The 26,360-nt window shown below is 38.4% G+C and overlaps 1 protein-coding gene across 4 annotated transcripts in view; it reads right to left on the minus strand.

Annotated features, from left to right (window-relative positions):
• Positions 1-4,549: 4,549 nt before the first annotated feature.
• Positions 4,550-26,360, minus strand: part of ZNF292 (zinc finger protein 292) — a 50,997-nt gene continuing 29,186 nt past the window's right edge. For 2 of the 4 annotated variants that reach the window (XM_053974813.1, XM_053974811.1), the window contains exons 5-8: positions 19,235-19,437; positions 16,349-16,485; positions 15,028-15,169; positions 4,550-13,286 (exon numbers count right to left, since the gene is read on the minus strand). In XM_053974813.1, coding sequence (XP_053830788.1) covers positions 6,114-13,286; positions 15,028-15,169; positions 16,349-16,485; positions 19,235-19,437 — 7,655 coding nt within the window. In that variant the 3' untranslated portion in view covers positions 4,550-6,113. Of the gene's footprint in view, positions 13,287-15,027; positions 15,170-16,348; positions 16,486-17,183; positions 17,241-18,159; positions 18,250-19,234; positions 19,438-26,360 lie in introns of those variants that run through there. The other 2 variants (XM_053974814.1, XM_053974815.1) reach the window with 2 other exon arrangements.

A 26,360-nucleotide genomic window follows, 5' to 3' on the forward strand; every position in this document is an offset into this window, starting at 1 on the left:
TTGGTTATTTAGCTGTTTGTGGAGCACCTCCAGGAATTATTTGTGCCCTTAAAGCTGTTAGAGTGTTAATCATCAAAAAGCATCCTTTAAGAAAGGCACTTGCTCAAACTTGTGCAAGCAGCACGTACCAGGGTATAGAGTTAACTCCTGGTCACCTGCACCAAGCAGCTCCCATGTCATTAGACTCATCTTCTGCTCTGTGGTAGTGGCATTTAAGTGAACAGATCATTCCCTCTTCCCTAGGATCTGAATAGAGAAATGCAGACCACACAATTCAGCAGAACAGTAGCCAGTAGTCCCTAGTATTAATTAGCCCACAATCTGGTCCCTTTAGTAAGGCTGAAAATATGCTACTCCTTCAGTAAATTTCTCTGCTGCAGAAGAACACATGAAATCTAAAAATATGAAAAGCCTCCAGCAGAAACAAAGTGAAAAAGAATCACCTGTTCCCTCCCCCAAATTTCAAAGTATCTCATAAACACCACACACCTCTGCTTTTTGTTATCTGTGTTGTTTGGGCTAACAGGAAAGGGACAGAAGTCAGCTAAGACATGTCTTCTGTTGAATCTAGGCTTCTAAGACAATGGAAAGCAGTGCCTTAAAAAACTTCCTTTGGGGTAGTGTTCTCTTTCTGTTGCTGGAATGAAAGACCTTTGGACATACATCTGGTACTGAGCCTGATCAAAATGCACTGTTTAGAGAAAAACACCAGCTGAAGTGGAGCTGCCGGAATGGTGAACTAATTTTATTGTTTGTGTCAAGATAAGGAGGAAGAAACAGTGGCAAAAGCAGGTTAACTATTTTTTTTCTCTGAGGCCCCCTCTGGCCCGTGGCTTTGGTTACAAAGCATTACATTTAACGAGTGGCAGTTACAGAGCAAAACTTAGCAACTAATGAACAAGCTATGAACTTTTGATGGTGATTTTCCGGGTAGGGTTTGTTGTTGTTGTTTGGTTTTTTCCCCCCTAAAATAAACCTACTTTTATAAAATATGGGAAGACATTTGGTGCTGCTGAAATTAGCAGCAACAGCAGTCCCTCAGATACCAGCTTGCCAACTTGTGGCCAGTAAAGTTTTAAATCTTGACTGATGCTGAATCAGTGCTTATATAGAGACAGGGTGTTTTATACAAATCAGAACATTTTCTGTTAAACCTCTACATACACAGAAGGTGGCTCATGACAGAAATGCAGTTAGAAAGTCTTTTCCTGGACAAAACCCATCAAAAATTCCGAAGGGAAACCGCCCGTGAACCCTGTGAAACTGCAACTGCCGCAGCTTAAGTAACTGAGAACAAACCCCAAAATTATCTTGGCCCATCTGGACCCTCATGCATCATTTTATTAAGACAAGGGCAACACTGTCAAAGAAAAAAATGTTTCTGAAATATCTGGGTTTTCATAACTGCAGACAGATATTTAAGAGCACATTAATGAAAAAATATTTATTCATTGTTTTTAAAGTAAGGTTTATTTGATAGAAAATGAAGAGAAGCAAATAGAAAATGAAAAGAAGCAAACACAGTTTAGCCAGCACAGGTTTCTGATAAAATCAGTGCATTAGCAGCTCTCTAATAAAAAAGTTAAGTCAGGGCTTGAAGGGTTTTAGAGACCCCCTAAAGCTCTGTGGCTGGTCAGAGATTACCACTTAGACGAAAAATTTTCCCATCAGACAAGAACTCTAATTCTTTGGAATGGATATTCAAAGTTTTATTTTTAATTCTATCTTCCAACAGCCAAGAAATTGTAAATAAACTCCAAAATCGATGTTTCGAGTCTTGGAGGATACTTCAGATTTGACAAAGCCAGTACCTTACATGAGAAGTATTTTGAAATATTATTATGGACAAACTCCACATAACCCAACTCACTCACAGCAAACTGCCAAGTAGCCTTCACATCATGTGCTGCAAAATTTGAGTGTTTGACATGGCTACTAATGAAAAGGAAATGAGCAACACTTAACCTGAGAGAACAGAAACCAATTCATCCGCTTTCTGAACCCTTGCTCTTGGCAACCATTTGGTCTTCTACTGACTCCTTCCCCACTTTTATATGCCTTTGTTCTCCAGTTTAAGTTTTGCTCATCCATGCACCCCTGAAGGCATTTGCTATTACATTTTTGGTTCAAATGAGTTTACAGGTTTGATCCCTAAACTTCTGAATCACTCAGACTAACATTTTAAAAAACTGAACTCAAGTGCTATGTTCTGCAAGGATATAAGCAATTGATAGGAAGCTGATCTGAGCCCATACTGTAATGGAGAAACAACATAATCACTGCATGCACATTCATACAAAAATATTTACCTCATTAGTATTTCAAAACATCCCTGCAAACATCAAAAGATCTGTGTCTTACATAGACTCTCATTTTCCTTAAAATCCAAGTAAGCTTCTTGCCTTGGGACAGAAGAGGTTTGAAAAAAAGACACAGACAAAATATTTCCCTATTTGCTGATAGCTTCTTTCCTCTAACTCCCTTCTCCAGTACCAGTGGCACCATTTCCTATCCCTTTAATTGTATCATCTCTGTACCAAGTCTCCAGGCAGGGCTGAGCAGTGCATGAGCAGGAGCTTCTACAGCTCGAGGACCTAAACCCCAGTGCAGCCTGTCCCTGCCCCTGTCCCTCTCTCCCCTGCACACAGGTGGGAGCCCCAGCCAACCAATTCTTTGGCACAGAAATTAAGTGAAACAATTAGCCAACTAGCCTCTCACCTGACCCAACAACTGATTCCAGTGTTATCTGTACAAGCATTGCCCACTTACTATCCAGCATCCTAGACCAAATGTGCCAGCATAATGCTCTAGAACCAACAGTCCCCCCATCTTGCTGAGAAGGCCCACCCTGAAACATGTGGGGACAATCCCACTAATCTTATTTACACTGAATTAGGGCTCAGGTAATAGCAGATTTCTTTACAAACATAGTTGAGCACCAGAGAAGCTGACTGTCACTTTAAAGGTGTCTTTTGATGACAAAACAGTCCATGCTCTGCATTCAGACAGACCCCTCAATTTGGTTGCTTCCCCATCAGCAACACCTGCTGCTTTAGTCAGCACATTCCTAATGGCAACAAGGGGCTTCAAAGAAAGCACCTTTGCTTGAATGCTCCACAGTTAATGGGTGACAATTCTGGAAGGCAGAGACATAAAGGAAGGAGAAAGAAAAGGCAGAAGACAGAGGACTGGGCAGTGGGGCCAAGAGCACCTTTGGGGCACCCCACAGGCTGAAGTGCTGCTGGTACATCTGGCTTGGCCGCCTCGGAGCCCCATCCCACCCAGCAGCCCCAAGGGCAGGGGTGTTGCTTCAGGCCCCAGAGAAGCTGCCCATCCAGCTGTGCTACAACTGCTAGGGTGGGAAGTTTTCTGTATCACCCAAGGTAAAACATCTGAATGCAAACACCACATTTATTTCTTTGGGTGTTTCTGTAGGTGGCTTTACAAACCAGAGTGCCCTCTGCAGTCTGTGACATTTTAAATCAGACCCTGCCTCTGGTACCCCATTTTAAGTTCAAAATACTTCTGTTTGTTTTTTAAAAAGGAAACAACAAACCCCATACTAGCTTACCTGTTGGACAGGCCTTCAGTAACCACCTAAAAGGGAGTGTACTAACTATATGGGTACAGCATCTGCTTTAATTGGATTGATTGGGATGAGACAGTATTAAATATTTTATTCTCAGAAATTCAGATCCAAATCAGAAATTGCTTCCTGGATATTTATGGCATTGGATTTTTTAATCAGTTTCTCTTTTTTTAAATAGCATTCTAGTATAACACTGTGTAGCTAAATAGTTGTATGCTATTCTCAGTCCACGAACTGCAAATGATACAGTATCAATCATTTGGAATGTTGAAACTATTCAACTTACACAACACAAACATTCTTCTAAAGACTAACAGTTGCGAGGTCTGTTGATAGTGACTGAAGTGGTTAGGTACAGCTGAAAACAAGAGAACTCAGGTGAGCTTTGAGGATCCTCTCCAGAGGATCTCTGCCCTCTTCTCCCCTGCAGAAGTTCCCTCTACAATCACCGTGGCTGGTATCCAACAGCAGCTCCATCCAGGGGGACCAGCGGCCTCTGGCAGGTAGAAAATGGCACTGTGTACTTGTAATGATTACAATGATCGCTCTTAGAGTCAAAATGCAAGGGTTTGTTTTGGTTTTATCATTCTCAGACTGCACCTTTGATTTACTAACGTGGCATAATAAGAGTTTGGTCACTTGGGAGGGATGGAAAGCGAGAGGAGCTGACGGGCTCTGTTCAAATGGAAGCACAGGCTTTCTGCGAAGGTAAGCAATTTAGCACCATGTAGCAAACCAAGGGCTGGGCCCGAGGTCAAATGATGTTGCTGTTAACACAAAATCCTCACTCTCGCAACAAGTCATTTCATTTGGTTGTAGGAAGGTGCCCTCTGCACTGATATTCAGGAAAACTATCAGAGATTCCAGGTGAATAGCTTACAAGCAGTCAAATCTAGCATTTAATGCAAAAGCTTTCCACAGCAAGACAAGTTTATAGAAAAAAAAAAAATCAAGCCAATCTCACCCAAGATAAAGACTGTTTTATATTACTGAAGGTAGGTCACATCCAGTAACGATAATAATCTAAGAAAAGTTTTTGGTACCACACAATCCAGCTAGCTGAGTCAAACATAACCACGCATGAAAACCAACACTGAAGATTCCTGGGTACTGACAGCTCCCACCAATGCATTCACACTTTTGGTTACTCAACAAATGGGATACCTGTCATTTCAGTTAGCAGCATACAGAGGAATTGCTCCAATCCCGGGCTCTACAAGCAGCACCACTTCTGAGGCTCATTCCAGTGTGGAAAAGAGAGGTTGTGACTGGTGCCACGAACAGTCAGCGAGAGGCAGAGGAGCGCAAAGGGAGCCTATGCCACCAACAGAGCACAACCACCGAGTTTATCTGTAAGATCACCATCTCACTTCCCTTTCAGAAAGTGCCTTGTTTATTTAGTTTTTAATGGTATGGCATAAGGACTCGTGTATTTTATAGATAGATACCAAACCGGTATTATCAAAATAAACCCATCTGTTTTATAAACCCACTATTTACAAAAAACGGTTTCTGAAGTTTTTTTGTTTTGTTTTGTTTTTTTAACAAAAATTAAACTATACACCAATCTAAGTTACAGAAACAAAAATAACCTTTATAAGATCACATGTATAAAACAAGAAATGAAATGTGTTTTTATTTAAGGCAATACTGGGCTACTTCACAAATCACCACCTCAAATATATACACTGCTCCACACTACTAATTTTCTATCACATTCACAACGGATTCTTTAATACCAAATATTGTTTTAAATCTTCAATTTAGCAAACTATTTTTATTCACATTTCCATTTTTATTATGGAATCATAAATGCTTTGTAACCAATTAAAAGCAATGAAAAATGTAGCTATAAGAAAACTATTATATTTATGTGTTAACTACATATGAATATCATCCATAGATACTGGATGTTAAAATTTACAAAAATGAGAGTGTGTCAGTACGTTTAACCTATGAAATGTGATCTTATCCAGCTTTTCTTCTGTAAATAAATGTTTTATGCAAAATAAACTGGATATGATAGACTTAGCTAGCTTTAGTTCAAAAGTTCTTAATTTAAAATGATTAAAGGACAGTTTTAAAAACTTGCTCACTTAGTTACAAATTAAAATTCCGAATATAAATGTGTCATTTAATAGTTTAGACTTACAGACTGCTGGTGGCAGCAAATGATTTACAATAATAAATATATACAAAAAAATGTATCTACAAATAAAGAAAACTGTTATACATGAGAAGTAACCTGGTGAAAGATACCAATCACAGACAACTCACAAAGATTTAGTTTATGGAAAAGGACAATCTGATAGAAAGTTGAGGTCTTGATCAAGTATTTACAAAACTGAAGCAATTACTTTCTTCAAGTCCCATAGGGATAAAAACAAATAAGACATTTACATGACTAATGTCATGTTTTTTGCTAGATTAAATCACTTCAAAATAAAAGAGCTCCACAGTTACTAGCATGCTTGATGGCTTCCTATTCAAAATAAATTCTATTATGGTTAAACACATTAGGTTTTCAGGACTTTGATTCCCCTTCCTCAGTACCCAAAACAATTACTTTTGCAGCTATAACCTCTGGATCATCCTCCCAACGTCCTTCGAGCTTTCTCAAACTGACAACAGGTTTCATTTCCTGAAGCTGCTTCAACACACGCTCAGTGCAGTCTTTAAGAGTCTTGTCTAACACTATCTTTACATTATCACCACATGGAAGCTGTGATGGGTTGGCAAATAGTACCAGGGTTTCAGTTTCAGAACACGACCAGGAGACGTTATCGCTTGCTACAGGGGCCTTCTCGCTGGCTTTCCGAGAGTTTGAATGGGATCCTTTTTTGGTTCCACCGCTATGGTATTCTCTTTCAGAGTTCTTCTTTTGCTTCACAGCAGATTCTTCAAGGAACTTGAGGAACGACACTTCAAAACCCATTGGCTTGAATGAGCTCCAGTCAAAAGCTGCAGGTTGCTCCTCGGCCGTTTGAATGGCGACAGCAGTCTCTTCCTCCTTGTGCAGGCTACTCACGCCACTGGGCAGAGCTTCCTCTGTTTTCTCAGCTCTCTTTCTCTTACTCTGAGAAACATTTTTTTCTTTATTTGCTCTTTTCAGGTTATTTGATTTTTGCTTCTCTGAGGGGCAGGAGCTGGTCTCCTGCAAATCACTATTTACATTGGAAGAGATTTTTGCTTGATTTTCAACAGTTGAAGAATCCTCATTAATTAGTTTAGTAATGAATAGTTCTGTCAGTTCATCCACTTCATCCTTCTCACCTTTTTCAGTTTCCTTTTGTGATAAGGTAGTTGTGCTTGAATCATTATTGCTCGCTGTCACACTCGGTTCAGGCTCTTTCACATCAGTTTTTTGATCAGTTTCCTCCGGCTCACAAGAGGCTTCTTTTACTTGGGTGACAGAGTGTTTTTTAGATACAATAAGAAGATTCCTGTGTTGGGAAGTAAAAGCTTTGGACAGTTTGTGACATTTATAATGCCTTATTATGTTACTTTCACTTGTGACTACGGATGAACACCCTTTTATCATACATGGATACTGAGTTATGAACCTGCTTGTACATTCCGACAAGGCATCGTTTCTGGCCTTTATAAAATACACGTACTTGCCACGTTTCAGTGAATAACCCTTATTTTCCTGAACCTGTATTCCTTTTGAGTTTTTGTTTTCCAAGTTCACATTTTTCTTTCGTTTTGTTTTCACTGAAAGCCTGTTACCCTCTTTTCCTGATCTGTTTTTGAGTCCTCTCTGTTTAGACTTCAAAGGTTTCTCCTGATTTGCTTTGCTCGAAATATTTTCCTGGCCTGGTGTCAGTCTCCTGGGTCTTATTAGATGATCTTTATGCCTGTCATTATGTTTGTTAAAAATATGCCTCAAGAGGTTAGACCTAGTAGCATAAATACGGTCACAGCCTTCACAGTCACACTTGAACATGCCATCATCTTCTACTTTGTTTGGCTTTATATCAACACTGTGCTCCGTCTCAAGATGCACAACATAATTAAGATATGCTGTAAATGAGGACTTACACTGAGACTGGTCACAGAAAAACCTTCCCACCTCTGGAGCGGATTTCATGCTTCCAATTTGCTCTGGGGTCATGTCATGAAGCTTCATATAATGCTGTATCAAGCTGGTAACCTCCTGGAAGATGCGAGAGCAGTCACTCACCTCACACCTGAACTCTCTGACAGCAGGTTTGGTTTCCACCTCCTCACGTTCCTCTTTGCCTTGCTCATTCTCCTCCTCCACTTCAGCAGAGAAAGCAGGGAGGTCTGATTTGTGCACAGCTTGGTAATGAAGAATTAGGTTTTGTTGTATTGTGAAAGCTGCAAAGCAGCCCTGATGGACACACCGGTATGGTCTGTAAGGGCTGTACCTAGTGGGAAACTCCAGAGATTTTGTTACGGGCTTCCTACCATTCCTCTCCTCTTTCTCCTTCCTGTGCTTCCTAGCCTTGCGTACTTTGGTTTGTTCCGGTGTACTATCAAAAGATGCTGGATTGTGCTGCTCCAGTGGAACAGAAACCACCTGTGGAGGTTTTTCCAGTCTTTCAGGAATATTATTTTCTGGCAGAAGTTTTTCCAATACTTTTACGGGCTCTACAACTTCCTTTATCTGAGTTTCTTTGACCAATGGAGCTACAGTTTTGTTTTCTATTACTAGTGTCTGCACAGTTTTTATTTCAACAGGTTGTGGGGCTGTGTTTACAGTTTCATTTTGAGACCTTCTGCCATAAGGCCTCTTAATTTTTAATTTTACCATCTCCTCTGTTGTAAAATGATGTACAAGCTGACAGTGTGCTCGGAGATTAGAGTTTCTTGTGAATGTTTTTGGACAGGTAGCTACAACACATTTGAATGGGGCATACTTCAGTTGGTGTTTCTTTATTTCTAGTATCATTTCTGCAGTGTACTGATGGATCTTGCCATAGTGTTTAAACAATGCGTCTTTAGTCATAGCACTGTAACTGCAGCCAGGATTCTGACATACAAAAGGTTTATTAACTCTATCACTAAACTGAATGTTACTTGCCTCTGCAGATAGCTGGATGAGAGGTTTATTTTCAATTGATACAACAGGAACTGCTGGTGCTAGCTTATCTGCTGGAGGACACTGAGAAACAGTCTCAGAGATGGGAATGGGAGAATCATCTTCTAGCTTCAGTTTTTGCAAGCCTTCCAAAATTTCTGACATTTGGGTATCATCCTTTTGAGATATCTCATACTGAGCAGAGCTACCCTTTGCAGCAGCAACCTTCCCTGTGTGCACAGCAAACTGTGTAGAAGTGGGTAGTTTTACACTGTGTGCAGAATTTTCTGAAGCAGCCTGGGCATTATTTACTTGCAAGTTGTGTCCTGAAGCAGCAACAGTATCCTGAATTTCAGTTTTCACGTCAAGCACCTGTGAATTCATAGCAGTTTTAATTATTTCCAGGGTTTTTTCAAAGTTCTGCATAACACTGTCCTGTGAAATCTGTTCTTCCGAATTTGCCTGCACACAAGAATTTGCAGCCATCATTTGGGAATCCCCATTTTCAGTTTTTACTGTTAAAGGAGGCAGAACTGTATGAGCCTCAAGATTTGTTTTGAAATTCTCTTTGATACTGGCCATGAATAACTGATTGTCAACATTACTGAGTTTCTGTGCAAGGTTTTCCACCACTGTTTGAGAGCCACAATTTGCCAGCAAGTTGGACTGAAAATTTTCTCCCTGTATTTGCATGTTTCCTTCAGTGCTTTTGGTTAGAAGTCCCATTACTGTTGCATTGTTTACTGCTAATTTCTGTGATGTATTGGGCACAAGCAGGGGTGTAGGTGTTTTTCTCTTCCTCTTTGAAGAGCTGGTTCCCTTCTTATTCAAGTTACTTGATCCCGAATTCTTGGGACTACTGATAACTGAAACTCGTGAACTGTTCCCTGCAAAGTTTTGTGCTGCTGCAACAGTGTTAGAATATGAGCTAGGACACAAGCCATTTTCAATGGTCTTTAGCATTAAGTTCTCTGTTGCAAAAACAGGCAAAGTCTTGCATTCGTTTAGTGGAGGAATTTTGGCATTGAGGGTCCTGTTTTGGTCTGTCAGCAGGGTACTGGGGTTACAGACTGTCTGCAGCAGAGAGGGCGTGGCTGAGCTGGGGAGAACAGCTGCATTTATCTGAGTTGTTCCGGAGACACAGCTTGTAACCACACGTGGAAGTGCTTCTGTATTATCAAAGCTACTTGGGATGCCTGCAGTTTCCAAGGCTTGCTTTATAATTTGATTACCTTCCTCATTCCCACTGGTATTAAAGTTAGTCACATTGGCCCGTGGAAACATAGGCTGCAGTGCAGAACGATTTTCAGCTGCAAGTAACTGGAGGAATGATGGATCTTTAAAACAAGTCTCTGGATTGAAGGCAGACTCCTGAGGTTGCTGCAAGTTTAATGAATTTGAAGAAAGAATCATACTGGCAAGCAAAGACTGTCCATTAGCCTGTAGAGCTTCTGGAGAAATTTCTGATCCTTCAAGAGGCTTACAGTAAGACCTCTTAGATAAGTGACCACCAAGTGATCTAGGATTAGTAAAAACTCTGAAACACCTGCTACAGATAAATTTGCCATCTCTAATTATTGCTGGCCACTTTGCTCGCTTGTTATGTTTTGGCTTCCTTTCTTTCCCATTTGAGCCCCTGCCACGATCTTTTTTCACCTTTTCTGAAGCTGGGTGCTGAGAACTAGTTTCACTGAAGTTATTTTCAGTACTCAATTGTGAGGGAAATATTTGATCAACACTTTCCTCTTTTGGGAAGGCAGAACTAGTGTTTCCTTCTAGTTGCAAAGAAAAGCTATTTGTGTTATTTTCCTGTTGTGAGAAGACTGAATTTGGAGGATTCTCTGCTGATGAAGGAAAGAGAGACATTGGACCATTTTCCGCAGGCAAAGGAAGAAAAGGATCTGAACCACCATCAATATTCAAAGGCATAACTGTTTTTGCCAGATCATCCAACTGGGAAGGTAAGGTTGTAGCAGACAAATTTTCCATTTGTGAACACAAAACACTCTCCGGCTCGCTTTTAATACGAGTAGACAAATTTGGATTTATGACGCTTTCCACTATAGGCAACATAGGATTCGCCAGATTTTCTAGGTGGGTTGGGAAAAGAGTACTTGAGACATGCTGCACTTGACTGGAACAGGTGGGATTCAAATTTGATTTGTTCTGTGCAGTAAAAGCAGCATCACTGGGATTGCCCACTTGTGATGGCGTAAGATATACAATCTTCTCATCATTCGGCACATTTTGCAGATTGCTGGATTTTCGCGGTTTCTTATTCTTACGCTGCATTTTAAAAGCAGCATATTCATCAGGGTGTGCTGCCTTCATGTGTTTGCCAATGCTCTGTGACGAATTGTACGTTCGAGTACACCCCTCAACCTGACAATTAAATTTCTGAACTGGGGCTGCTGGTGACACAGCTGGAACTAAAGAGCTATTTATGTTAGGCTGTGATGGAATAAATGTAATACTTTCTAAAGTTTTTAAAGGCAGGTTGTATAGATTAGCTGCAGCTTTAATACTGTCTTCAATTTCAAGTTTGGAAATGGGTACACCGTTTCGATACCCTGTCTGATTCTGCATGCTGAATGGATTTACAATGCTCACTTGTCTTTCTAAGCTTTTTGATTCAAGGGCTTCTGGTTTTAATGTGTCTGAGGTCACAGAAACAGTTTGAATATTCTGAGTCTGACTGAGACAGCCTTCCTCCTTTCTCTCTTGGAAAACTGGAAGACAAGAGTCAACTGATGGGCACAACTGCTGGACTCCAGGTTTAGTAGTATCTACTTTACTAGCAGTAGCAGCCAATTTACCTCTTTTCATGAAGTTATCTCGGATCTTCTGGTTAACAACAGACAGCTTAATGCTGCCTGCTGGAACTGTTTCTTCTGTTTTTATTGAACCCACAGGAGACTGCTCTGAACCAGCATTAGGCAAGGAATTACTTTGCTGCAGTACACTCACCGATGCATTTACACTTTCATTCCCTACTGGCTCTGATTTGATTTGGTTCCAGACGTTTTCTCCTTCAATGAAACTGCTTCGGTTTTCAGCTGGAGGAGATGTCAATTCCTCTTTAACTGCAACTCCATCAGTACTTTCATTAGCTTTAGAAGGCTGACTAAGATCAGGCTGATTAGTTTGGTTTTCAGGCTGCTCTTCTTTCTCAGTCTGCTTGTTGTGATCCTCAACATGCTTCTCCAGTTCGTTCTGTGAGCGGTACACCTTCCCACAGCCTGTGACTCTGCAGGTATAGGTATTATAGTGTTGTGCTTCGTGATCATAGAGTAAATAGGCTTCAGAAAACACTCTGCCACATTTGGGAAACATACACTTAGCTCTGAAGACTTGATGCTCTCTCCTATGGGTCAGCAGCTCAGCATAACTGTTAAAGCCAGCCTTACATTTCATCTGTATGCAGATATAAGGCTTGCTGCCACAGTGCATTTGTAAATGATCGTTCAGGTGAGTAACACTTACAAAATGTCGTCTACAGTACTGGCAAATCACTTTTTTGCTCTGCATTTCAAGGAAACGTTTAGCTTCTTCATTATCTTTATGGCCCTTTGCATGTGCTATTAGATTTTTAAAATATTTAAAGCCTTTTTTACAAAGTGTTACAGGGCAGGTGAATTCATTAACAGGGGGTGGCTTTTGAACTGGCACTATCTCTGGTATGTAAGGTTTATCTTTGTCATCGTTTTCATCATCTGAGCCATCATTATCATTAAACACAATGAAGTCTGTTGAATAGAGGCTGTTCTTCTTAATGGGTCGTTGCTCCTGTTTGGATACAGAATTTGTTTTCTGATTCTCATTGGCAGTTGCTATTTTAGGAGGTCTTCCCAGTCGCCTCAGTGGTTTCATAGCAGCCAATCTCTCCTTGCTAGATTTTTTCACATGCAAAGTTACATGGGGAACAAAGTTTTCTTTAGAACTAAAATTTTGGGCACAAATAGGGCAACTGTAAATTCCATCTTTGTAATGTTTCTGTGCATGCCTAACTATTCTATGACCTAGGAATTCCTTGTCACATAACACACAATACTGCATGTAAGCTTGCCAGTTCCTAAATCTAGCTGATATGAACCCTCTCTCTCTGAGTTTTTTGATTTCTCTTTTTTTCTGCTTTTCATCTCTGATACCCCTAAGAAGGCTGGTAGCCTCATCAATGCCAGCAAGCCCATTCAGAGAAGTTTCTTTACTATCTTCTTGGCCATCCTCAACCTTCTCATAAACTTCACTATCATTTAGTTCGTCTATGGATGACACGATGGATGCCTCCTCTCCCATAAGTGCCAGACACTGACGCTTTAGAGTTTTCCAGTCCCAGAACTCTGGATCAAAAGGCCACTGAGTTTTCAGTACAAGTAAGAGCTCACAGCGCAAAGAATTTGGTATTGGAAGATTCTCTTCATCATACTTCTGGTCAGGCTGATTATATAGCATTTCAACAGCATAATATGCATCCACAGTGGGTTCCAGAAGAAATTCACTCAGCTGACAAGCACGTTTCACCTCCAAATCATCTGGAAGTAAGCAGGAGATAGTCTTGCAAATAGATATCTTGACATCTGCATTTTCACTGGATTCCAAGCGCAATGCTTTCACACACAGTTCAATGCACGTCGCAAGTCCAGCACCATCAATCTGTAAAGCAAGACTAATTTTAGTAAGCCATTTTATCTACCTCTTTCTATACTTTTAAGTAAAAGATGTCATTATTCAATCATAAGTGTCAGAAAAGCACCTGGGATTCACAGTAATACTTTTTACCACAAGAAACAGAATGGATTGTCTTCAGATGCTATTCCTTAAGTTGCATAATTTGTCTTCATGCTACTAAGAAAATGTTGAAGTTTACATTCAAAGACCAATTAATTATATGTTCTGTCTAGTTTGAGGACTTTTGGACTGTATGTTAGAGGTGTTCAGTTTATATTAGAGTAATATTGAGCCTTTTCCTTGGAATAAAGCCTATCAGTTGTGCCACAGGTATTTGAGATGAGCTTCTATGAAACATCAACTTAACACTGGGTAGAATTCAAATGGTAAAAATTGCTGCAGTTAAAGAAAAACACGTGATCATCAGAAAGATCTATAATTTGAAGATCACTTAAGGTAAAAGCTCTACTTTTATTTTTAAAAATTATGTCACTTCAAAGTCAACTGACCTCAAATGAACGCATGGCTTCAGTCCAACTGAAAGCAGTAAGTATAGTTAGGTTTTGTTAAATATTCCATCATTTGAATGTTCTAAAGGTCATGTGGCCTTTACTCATTCATACCCTAAGGAAACACCATTTACATTTACATTGACTTTACAAGCTCTTTATGCTGCCAGGGATGCACGAGAAGAGACTGTGGCATACACGAGAATAAAGTTCAGCAAATTTATGAATGTACAAGTCTACTACCTACATGGTCTCCAATTTCTGCCAACAAGTAAATGCTCAAATGCTCACTGGAGAAAAATCAATATGGCACAGAGCAGAGATCTTACTATCACAAGACTCTGTGAAAGTTATTTTCCTCCCCCTCTCTAATTCCAATTTATTTCACATCTGACAGAGGTGGGGGGGGGGGGGGGAAATCCTTGAATTTAGAAGCCCATGATTAGCCATACCAGAACACTGAAAAACAAAACCAGGAATTTTTATGCTTAGAATTAATTTCCCAACTTAAAGAAATCTTCACAAGAGCTCAATTTAGCTATCAATATTAAATATTGCAACTACTAAAGAAACTAAGAAAACTAGATGACAAGGTTAGCTGAGAAAGATGAGCAGGGTTTTAATGTAACATTGGATCTAAGCCCACAAGAGACAAGTATTTAATTTATCAAAATAAACTGCATTCATAAGTGGCAGTTCAAAAGATTTTGAGTTGTAGTTTTGGGGTTTTTTTGTGTAGTTTCTTCTTTTCTTTCTAATTTCCTGTAATTTTACTTTTCTTATATATTAACATACACCCTTAATTTCCTTTCCTCATAAGCTGGTCGTCTCAATTTTCTGTAATTTTTGAAATATGGAAAATAATAGTGAGGAATGTTAGGGCTTGCTTACAGAAAATACCATATTTAGGGACACAGGCAAATCTAGAGGCCATAACCTCACCTTTAGTAATTTTTTTCATCTCAGTTGTGGCATCCAGCTTTTCTGTTTAATCCCACTCTTTTTTTGCAAAGGAACCAAAGTTTTAATGATTCAAAATAAATCAAATTATAATTTACCTGCAGAAGGAAGTTGCTATGGCCTTTCCTAAAACCAATTAGGATTGCCCTGAAACTGATACTATACAGAAAGACAGGATGTCAAAGAAGTTTTCATAAATTTTCCTGATTACAGTTCCATTGAAAGTCCCAAAAATATTCTTTCAGGAGTATCCTTACCTCTGAATTAATTACTTTAATCAGGAAGAAAATGTGATAAACAGTCTTAGTTAACACAGAAAGTTGACGACATCTCTCTAGATACACTTGAATAGAAGGCTCTACCCTTTGCTGCAGTTTACTCCAGAAAAGAGTCAGTTCCCTAGAACAAGAGAACAATATTTCAGGGCCATCAATGCAACCACTAGTCTTATAACAAGAAATGCAAGGCTAAGAACAGTTTCCATTTTGACTTTGGGAAAGGAAAAAGCCTGAAATTTATTTACACCTTATCTTTTATTAAAATACCCACACTATTAAGTGTCTAAATTTCAAAATTATGACAAATCCAGAAGGACAGTTCAGAATAAATCCTGTATTACCACAATTCATACTACATATTTTACTCATTATGTGGCCTTGAAAAAAAGAAGTGTCCTGCACAGTAGTTTACTATTCACAGACTGGAACTGTATACTTCTGAACTCTTAGTAATTACTCACACCTACAGAAGATTGGCTTTTCTCTGTGGTAGATACACTTTTTCTAAAGCTACTCTTCTTTAAGAGCTGAATCTTACTGTGATTTAGCAAGAAATGAATCCCCAAAGCCAAAGAATATCACAGTATCTACATTATCTTATTTGTTCATTCCTCCTCAGGTGCAAAGAGCCAAGAGTAGCTAGTACCTTGTGGAATGCTATAACACCCAAAACTTTACCAGAATCTCTTAAAGCAAAATCCTGCATAAGCAGTTTTCTCCTGCTGCTGCACATAAAACAGAGATGCACACACAAAGCAAATCCTTTAGGAATTATACAAGTTTGCTAGTTAGCATGAGGAAATTAAAACTCTAACAGCTCAAATATCTGCCAACAAAGACCAGTTACTTGTTCCCACATTAATGACAGCAAGCCCTAAACAATAAGTATCTTCATCTAGCTTATTATTGTAGTTATAGTAGTAGTAAAGAGCTTCTTCCTTTCTAAGTTTGTTAGAAAGAGAAACACTGTGTTATTACAGGACAGAAAGAACAGTACTTACTCATTAAATGCTGACATAATGCTGACCAGTTGCCTGCAGTTATTGAATTTCTTATTTCTACAGAAAAATTATTAACCAGCTATTGGCATTTGCCTCATCATACAGACACCCTTCAAATTCCTGTAATGGATTCTTATCTTCCAAAATACATTTCTTTTCTTTTTCAGCTTTCCAAGAGTCTTATCTCCTTTCTGTTTAGCTCACAGATTTTATCAGCTAAACAAAAGTTAACTTATGGCTTATGTATCTTCCCCAGACTAAATTTTTGTTCTTAGATAGAAAACAAGATTCAAACTCACCAGGCACAGTACATCTCCCCTTGCTGCAGCTGGCGAGATAGAAATGCTGCACATAGAATTAGAGCACTTTTTTCATCTCCATCAGATTCCAGGTTACAGATCATTTCTAGTGCATCCTTGCAATCTACTTCTGCAATCTAGAAGAGAAGAAAGAGAAGAACAAGACTCAGAAAGTGGTTGTATTTTCAGACACACAGTCACATTAGCCTTTGCAAGACAATAATTCAGAACTTTAATTTAACAGTTGGATAGAGATGAGCTTGAAAGCATATTAGTATATTTCTAGACAGTATCAAAACTCATCATGCCACCAGAAAAACTGTTCTATTAGAGTGAACATAAACCTTTTTCTTAGACATGACTTATTTGTATCTAGTGTCCCAGTCACCAAAGAATTTTAAAGTATATTAATTATTCACATATACCACATACATATGGTAATAGTGATATGAAGACTTATAACTTTAAAATGCAGCTTAACACAAAAAAGAAAATTACTTGTAATTCTAATCCAGAATTGCTACTGCTTTAATACAATGAGCTGGGGGGTTAATGAATCTGGGGTTTAAAATGACTGTTCTAGTACTTTTTAAAAAATCAAAGATATAAAGAAAAGGAAAGCTGTACAGTAAGAAGCAGGTCATCTGAATGCTGATCTAGAAAAATGCTACAGTCTGTACAATATAAATTATTTGTCAAGTACCAATTGAAGTACTTAGTTTTATGGCAAATCACAGTTGCCCAGTACTACTAGACAGCTATATCAGTACTGAAGCAGTGCCCTTGCTGTAACAACTACTGTCTAATTTGATTCTCAGTAGACTGGTTTGATTACCTCAATTAGTGTATCTTGCAGGACATGCTGGTATTTATTCTTTGACACCAGCAGCTGAAGAGTAGCTTGACTATGACAACAACACTGTTGGAAGTCTCTCTTGAGAAATCACAAGACCACCCAAAGCAAGAAACAGAAGTGCTCACCCAAACACCCAGCTGGTCCGGCACTCTGGGTAAGGCAGCAGCACAGCTGGGTTGGGCACCACGGTATCCAGCAATCAAACTACAATTTTGAATAGTACAACTACTTATTTTCACACCTCTAAATTGACACTTTGTAAATATACTAATAGCCCTTCACTGAATGTCACTGGATGTTTAATAACCTCAAAGTTATCTTCTAAAGAAAACGGCATTTCTTAATATGGAACAGTATAAATGTAATAGCAATTTAGACTGAAGATCTGCTTTGCTCAGTGCCCCATCTCAGATAGGGACCATCAATGAAAAGCTTAGAGAAGAATACAGTGAACTGAACTTATTATAAGAGAACTTTCTTCATTAAAAGCTTTTCCAGCCTGTCACACTTCCTAAGGGACCCTGTTTCTAACAAAGGTTTGTAACATCATGTTTGTCAGCATAGCATTTCACATACTGCAGGTTTGAATTCTTCCATTATTGAAGGAAACTATTAAACTAATCCATGCTGAGAACTTGCTTAAATGTTACTTTCCTGCCTAGTCTGAACAGATATAAAAATTTCCACACTGATAATATACTTTTTTAGACCTTTTTTTTTTTCTTTTACTATTTTCCTGCCGTTCTCACAATACAAAATGACTGTCCTTCTCAGTTTGTAAGTCCACCCTGACATGTTAAAGCTTATCTGCCTTCTCTTGGGGTAAGACATGATCTTTCCAAAATGGTTAGCAATACTGCAAACAGTTAGCTGAAGCTGCTAATCTAAGCAATCCAAAGATCAGAAATACCTGAATTAGGTTCTCGCTGATAACCCAGTATGAACTTATCTGTACCTTATGGCATCCAAAGAAACAAGGTTAACCCATTCCTTTTGTCCAGGGGATTCACAGTTCATTCACTGAACCAGCCCATTCTGTTTTAGGGCTGAGTAAGGAAGGAAGTATGTTTGCAGGGTCAGAAATTCCAAGTTCCATTGCGTGTCTCCAGCAAACAAAGGTAAGATTGCACAGCCCTGTCACAGCCCCTCCTAAGCCTGTTCTGACAGAGTCTGCAGCAGCCAGGGCTGGGAGGAGAGCAAGACTGATCCAATTCTACTGAGTATCTGAAGAACATGCTCAGTGAGAAGCTGTCATCTTAAAATTTCACCTGTATCTAGAGCAGGAAAGTTTTCCAGCTCTATTCAATGCACAGCTCTTATCCCTTTATGTTCAATTGCAATATGCTTAATATTTAACATAAAAAGATGACAGCAACAAAAAGACAGCAGAGACATTGGCAGACAAGAAAAGTGACATTTGCAGTTAGTTTGCCTTCAAGGAGGGAAAAGGCTCAGCTAAAACTTTGGAGTGGGATGAGAAATGAAGATGCCACCCAAAAGAATGCAAAAGAGCAAAGCTGTCATCTCCCCTCTGACTTCTGTATTTAAATTAGAAGGATTTTCTATTACAAAGCAGATCAAACATCTGATTTCACCTTCAATTGCACCCAGGAATTTGGGTGAAGTTACATTTATTCTCTGAATTGCAAGCAGCATCTAAAGGGCCCCATTCTATGTACTAGAAAAAAAGCAATATAGTTCAAGTAATAAGAGTGGGAAAATTATTAACTTCACTTTACTAAGGAGATCCGAGGCACAGTTTTAAAATAGTTCAAGCAAAATCAAACACAAAGCTGTGGCACAGCCAGAAAATGCCTATTAATGACCTAATAATACACTTCCATGAGTGTTTTGAGTCACTACTACTCAGTTTAAAAGTGTCATGAATGAAAAGAAAAAAATACCAAAAATATTTTAGATCATATTTTAAAAGAAAAACCTCTTCTATAGAACACCAGATTATGATTAGTGACTTTACTATCATTAAAGAAATAAGTCTAAGAAAAAAAAAATCTGCATTATTTACTTACTTCTTCCATTAGCCTTTCATTTGGTGATCCTGAACAAAGACAGACCAGGTAGGTTTGTTTGAAATTGCCTTTCGCACAGATTTCTGGATGGTCAGAGCAGAGTTTTGCCAGGGCAGTAGCTTGCACTAATTGCTTTGTTTTCATTAGGTGCTTAATACGCATATCCAGCAGGACAGGGCCTTCTGACATTAAAAATTCATTCACTTAAAAAAAAAAAAAAAAAAGAAAAAAAAAAAAAAAGAAAAAAAAAAAAGCCAAAACATTATATGCATGTTACAGAGTTAAGAGACTGCATTTACTCATCATGGTTAACCCCTACAATTTACACAAATCAAAACAGATATAAAAGATACAAAGCAAAGATGAGGGAAAAGTTTCTTGGTGAACTGCACTTCTTTATAATAAAGATTCCCTGTCACAGACCTTTTATACACTCGCAGGTTTTAATTCATTCTAATTTCTTGGCTAAACAGCTGCACACAAAACAGACTGAGAGACCATATAAATATTAACATATTTAGATACCATTTAATTTTAGTTCTACAGAAAGACAACACAAAGCCACTACTCTCGCATCCTTTGTACGCTTGTGCTACACCTTTGCTACTGTTGCCTTTTAAAGATTTTGCTATTGAAGTATATATGTGACAAGTGCAAAAGTTTCTGAACCCTTTTTTATTGGTGTGAAATGTTTCATGGAGTCAAACACTTTATGGTTCTTCAACCAAAACAAGCTTCCTTATTTGAAAAAAAGAGGCATATCTTGTATACATTTGACTGTGCATAGTTTAAAACTCAAAAGAGATGGGTACTGGATATTTCAAACATGCTCCCACCAGAGCTAAACTTTGTCTACACTAACAACTCAACTCTTAAGTTCCTCAGTGGAAGGCATAAGAATTCTACAAAAAGGGGTAATACACATTAATCATCCAAATCTTAAATATGCATCTCTGGTCTCATCCAGATCTTCAAGATCAAAATTATTCCAGCTTTGAAGCATGAAATTTTATTTCTACCTCTAGAACATTTAAAGCCAATTATCAAAACTAGACACATAGACAACCAATTTTCTCTAATCCTTTTGATATCATCCCCTCCCTGTTTCCACGTGGTAGAAACATACTGCATAAAAAAATCAACATGGTTTTCAACTGCTCTCACTTTAATTTCATAACATACTCTCACATTTTTTAAAAAAGCGGATTTTTTCTACTGATTTTTGTTTCTTTTGTGAAAACCAGCACATTCATTATATGTTTTCAGTATTAGGAGTAAAATCTTGATCATTTCTGAATGAGATTTTTTCCAGCCTTTGAGTATTCCCAAAACCTTCTGGTCATCTGCAGTTCTGGTCATTTCTGACACATCTTGATAGGAATGTTCATCATATTCCTTTTAATTGCCTCATCCTGAATTTCACCTGAATCATGTTGCCCATTCACTTAATTTATATTTTCTTGACTTTTCAAATTCTGTTATGATTTGATGAAATAAGTATGTAAATATGTAAATGTAATACATTTACATATGTAAATATTTGCATTTACATATGTAAATGTATTACATTTCAATATGTTAAAAATTAATTCTCTCTGTAATACTTGAACTATTAGAATACGAAACATGGTTTACTTAAAAAAAAAAAAGCTCATCTCATTCTTTACTTCTTCTCTTACTACTTATTGTATGTATTACTGTATGTATTTATATACTATTCTTCCCATACTATCTATTATTTGACTCACTACTGTCTTCATTTCATGATTTCTCCTTCTTCAAGCTGCTTATATAGAACATTACTAAAAGTCCATCTTGAAATTGAAATCAGGTCAACTGTTTTCTTTACCACTTTAGTGCACAAGGCGTTAAGGCAGAAAATACTGCCTTTGCAGAAATTGGGCCTGTTAAACCCCATCATTATCTTTCATGCATTTTCAGATTTATGGTTGAATTATCATTTCAACCAACCTCTCAGTTATTTGTCCATATCCTTGTACCCTGTTACAAATGATCAGCAATGGCTAACTGATGTGTAAGAATATTCAAATCAAATGAGCTCCTTCTTCCTTTCCCCATGGCGATGAAGCTACAACCAGATTTGTATTTATGCAGGAGCAAAGGAAAATCAGAGCACACTAACAGACAATGGGTAGCCAGTAAACATTTTTTGTATTTATTAGAGGCCATTCTAAGCAGCAGATAAATGTTCCTTTAATGTCATTACCAGTGCATTATAAAAGATGCTCATACTCCTGCCAACCCACAAATGACCCTGTGACTAACCACATTCAGTAGCGTAGCCTTGCTCTTCCTCTACCAGGTACCAATAATCCCTTCGCCCACAACATTTACTCCTGGATAATCTGCCTGGAATAACATTGGAACATTTTACCTTATTTCTGTAACAAGATACAGGAAGACCTCAGACTTTAAGATATATTGGTAACCCAAGATGTTTCACTCTGATTTATTACTATAATTGCTGTATTTAATATTGTAAACACTACATTCTATCTGCTAGTTCTCCATAATCCCCTTCCTTTAGCATTTACTGCTTCAGCCAGCCTACCTTGCATAAGCATCAGCACATTTTCTGTTATCTTCTCAACAAGACACAGGAAGACCTCAGGGTTACCAGTTACATATTAGCTCTTCAGCCTTTATTCTAATCCCAGTGATTATAACCATTATGTTTAACATCTGAAAGCTCATTCAAAACATGAATTTTAATACATTTGTTTTGTAACTGAATTAAAGCCAATATTTTAAGACAAAAACCAGTACTGGGGTTACAGGACTAAGTTTATGGTGTAGAACAGTCTTAAAGACAAGATTTTGAGGTTCCTGAGGTTTTGTTTATTTTTAAAATACTTGATAAATGTATTTTATTGTGCAATGTCAATTTCAGAAGTATTGTGGACAAATTGCTAGCCTACCATAACAATTGTAATTTATAAAAATGCTTTGAGACACAAGTGCTTTTCTAGAACAAATCACTTAACCTTTATGAGTGTAAACCCTGACATTTAATGGGAACAATTATTGGAAAAAATATTAAATGTCATTTTTGTGCAATGCTCCCTCATCTACTAAAATTCACAAACATGTTTGTGCAAGGCATGCATAAAATTCATATAAAATTACAGAACATGAGGGAAAATAAAGATGTGCAGATAGCATCTGACAGGTGGTACTACAATCTACTAAATCTAGCAAATTAACTTGGACAGACTGTGATCTAACCTTTTCGACAGTTTCCCTCTTATTCTCTTGAATTCCATAGCTGGCATATCAGGTCCTACTACCAAGTGATTCCCCACCAAGTTCTCAAGAAGGAGTATGAACTTTTATTATGGGTATTACTTGTACCATATATGGGCTAAATCAGAGAAAATGTAATCCACAGATTAGCGGCACATGAGAGCAGGAATAAGCTCCAGGCACTAACAGGTTCTCTGTAGAAACCAGTCCAGATTAATGCCACGTTTTAGCAGACTAGAAGGCTTAAAGAGAACAAAGAATATTTGCCTTACAAAGCACTCATAATCCTACTACCAGACCCCTCATCAGATGTAGTATAGGTACAGATTAATCCACCACCTTTATGTCTTATCAACCTTGCTTCAGCCAGGGACGATGAATCCAGGAGGTGAATATACACATGAACAATCCATCTACAAGAACTTCAGTTGCTAGTCAGGAAACTAATGTACTGGGTTTGACTGGGGTAGGGTTAATTTTCTTCACAGCAGCTGGTACAGGGCTGTGTTTTGGATTTGTGCTGAACACAGTGATGACCATGTGGAAATGTTTTTGTTATTGCTGGGCAGGGCTTACACAGAGCCAAGGCCTTTTCTGAATTTTGTGCTGCCATGCTGGGGAGGGGGCTGGGGGAGCTTGGGAGGAGACACAGCTGGGACAGGTGACCCCAACTGACCAAAGGGACATTCCAGACCATGGAACATCATGCTTGGTATATAAGGCAGAGGAAGAAGGAGGAAGGGGAGGATGTTTGCAGCGATGGATTTGTCTTCCCAAGTCATCGTGAGGTGTGATGGGGCCCTGCTCTCCTGGGGATGGCTGAGCACCCGCCTGCCCACGGGAAGCAGTGAATTCATCCCTTGTTTTGCTTGTGTGCGCGGCTTTTGCTTTCCCTATGGTACTGTATGGTACTGCATGTGAGATTTCTACCTTTGCCCTTCCTATTCTCTCCCCAATGCTGCTGGGGGGGCATGAGAGAGTGGCTGAGTGGGGCTTGGCTGGGGTTGAGCCATGACACCTCTTTAGTCATCTTCAAATGTTAGTCTACATGTGCATTCACACTATGGGTGACTCTGAACTGACTTGATGCTTTCCATATCTACCAGGAGCTGGGACATAGAATCCTTCATGCAAACATCTCAGCACAACTCTGCTGAATGCAGCATCAATCCTGGATGCCTCTGTGGTGGCACAGTGTCTGGAGAAAGGGTAAAAGAAGTTCCAGACGGCTGCTTTGAATATATCCAGGATGAAAACACATTTTTCTCCTCTCAAAACTGAGGCTGCTGGTGTTCTTCAATTTGTGGTGACAGGTGCTCTAATTACTGAAAATAGATCCACGTTGGCTGTTACATTCTGCCTGTTACATATCCACCTTGCCAGTCTCTGGATAGTGATGGTTATATCCAGATCCTCTTTTCAGTGAGATATTCTTTAGATGCCTCCCTACTACATTTAAATTTACGAAAAACTCAAGAACCTAACTCTTGGCATGCAGGTTTAAATCTCTAAGGATAATTAGAATTAGACACCAAAAAAGCAAGAGCAGCCTGGCTTTTTGTAAGGTTATCGAAGATCCTTTTCCTCTAGACAGTTCCTCTACTCCCCCTCAGTATCAGCTGAGGAGATACCAGTGACAGCTTTGAAGGATTATACCATCACTACAAAAAAAGGGTAACCTTGAGGATGGAAAAGCAGGTTTATGTTAAAGAGCACAAGCCACACTGATAGAAATTGAGGATGGAAGTGCAGTGTTTTAACATTGCATAGGCTATGGCATAACCTTAAACACTTTGGTGTACTTCAACTTTCAGTCTTTGGCACACTGAGCAATAAGGCTGCACAGACACATGACTTCAGGAAACCTAATTTTCAGTTGTTATTAATTCAGATCAGCTTCAATTCTAGATTAATATCAGCCCTGATCTCACATTAAGCTATCTGGCAGTTCAGGAGGAGGCAGTATGACAAAAGACCCACTATGTTGTGAGAAAATTAAGACAACATTACTAAAGTTTCCTTCTGTAACCAATTAATGAAGTGGAGAAATGTAGAAAATTCCTCTCTCCAATACAAGTGCTTCTTGTCTATCATATGCAATCCTGAGAAAAAAAATGTCATGCAGGTGAAACCTGAAGTATAATAGCAGGTCCAGTCACCATGTAAATGCAATGCAATGTCTGATAGCAGTGCAGGACCTGTTCCCATGGGACTCTTACAAGAAATTCCTTAAAGATGCTAAAGTTAGCTCTCCTGAAGTCCATGGTCACAATCTTACTTACTGTTCTGTGTCCTCCTTGCCCAATACTGAATTCATGAGCAAGTTCTTAAAAAGACTCAACTATAAGGCAATTAAATATTAATTAAACCTCTCTCTTACAAGTACCTTACTGTTACAATGGCTGCAGTGTGGTTGAGAAGAAGCTAGTAAAGGAGTACTCTGTGGGACTCTGAGGACTACATACAAATCCAAAGTTTGTATTAGGTGTATAATAAGTAATTAAAAGAAGCAACAAAATGCAAATCTTGGGGAAGAGTAAGCCCAACTTCTAAAAAAAAAAATTGAAAATCATATTTTACATTTATTGGACTTATCCAAGGGAGCTGTAGTAATTTGAATAAAAGGATATTCAACTTATTTTCTAAAAGCACTAAAAGAAGTCTATCAAATCCCTAAAGATACCACGCTCTCTTGGCAGTAAAAAGAAGAATCTTGTACAGATAAATTATCAGTTAATAGAAAAAGAAAAAAAAAACCAAACAAACAGCGGGTTTCTGTAGGATCTGTACCAGGGACAGCCTACATCCAGCACTTTTATAAATACCTGGAAAAGGGCAGAGAACCATGATAAAATACGCTGACAAAAGTAGGGTAGTAAAAACATGCCAACAGTCCATAAAACAGCGTAACAGATAAAATTAAAATGTTGATAAAACCCCCAAAATTATTTTCATGGAGGAAAAAAATACAAGCCTAAGTGCACGTACAGGCATGATGGGGGGAAATCCTAACATTTAAATAGGTACTAGTCCTCAAGAAAATGTCTTGTTTAGTTCTGATTTAAGAAAACATTGGTTCAATACTCAGTCAAGAGAAGCAAGGCTAATGTTATGAAAGGAATATTATTATTATATATTAAATATTATGAAAGGAATGCTGAAGGAAGCAGAAAATCATATTGACTGCTGAATAAACCTTTAGTTTCCCATACAAGGAATGGGACAGTAAATTTGAAAGACATGTAAGACAGTACAGAAGAGATATGACAGCAGTCTGTCGAATCAGGTCTTGTGACGCATTCATTAAAAGACGTGAGAATAGTTAACTTGTTAATAGATAGAAAATATCATAGGAAATAAGCAGGCACCAGGATAAAAGGGGCAGACACTAAGAGAAACTACTTCATTTGATGTAAGAACTGTGCAACTTTGCCACAGATGCTTATGTGTGATGCTTTATACAGATTCTAAAACCATTTAGGCAAAGAATCAAAAAAACAACTAAGATTTATTCACACAAGGATACCATTTCTGGATTGCAATCACCAAAACAAAAATAACATATCAGGGCACTATCCTTGTAAGCCTCTGCTGATCATATACTCTTCCCTATGCAACTCTGTTAGCCATTCTCAGAACTCAGGTCTAAATGAATATTCAGTAAAGGTCCTCTTGGCATTTCATAACTGAGTAAATGATATTCCCATTTAAAAATAGATATGCAGTTTTTATTTTTTTGGGTTTGTCTAATAAATTTTGCATATTAGTATTGAACTTACCCCATCAAAAATTACCTGTATGTAAACTCCTTTTACATAGCTTATAAAGAAAATGGCAAGAGAATTTGAGGCATGATTATGTT

This window comes from Vidua macroura, chromosome 3 (genome assembly GCF_024509145.1).
Source record: "Vidua macroura isolate BioBank_ID:100142 chromosome 3, ASM2450914v1, whole genome shotgun sequence".
Classification (NCBI taxonomy): Eukaryota; Metazoa; Chordata; class Aves; order Passeriformes; family Viduidae; genus Vidua; species Vidua macroura.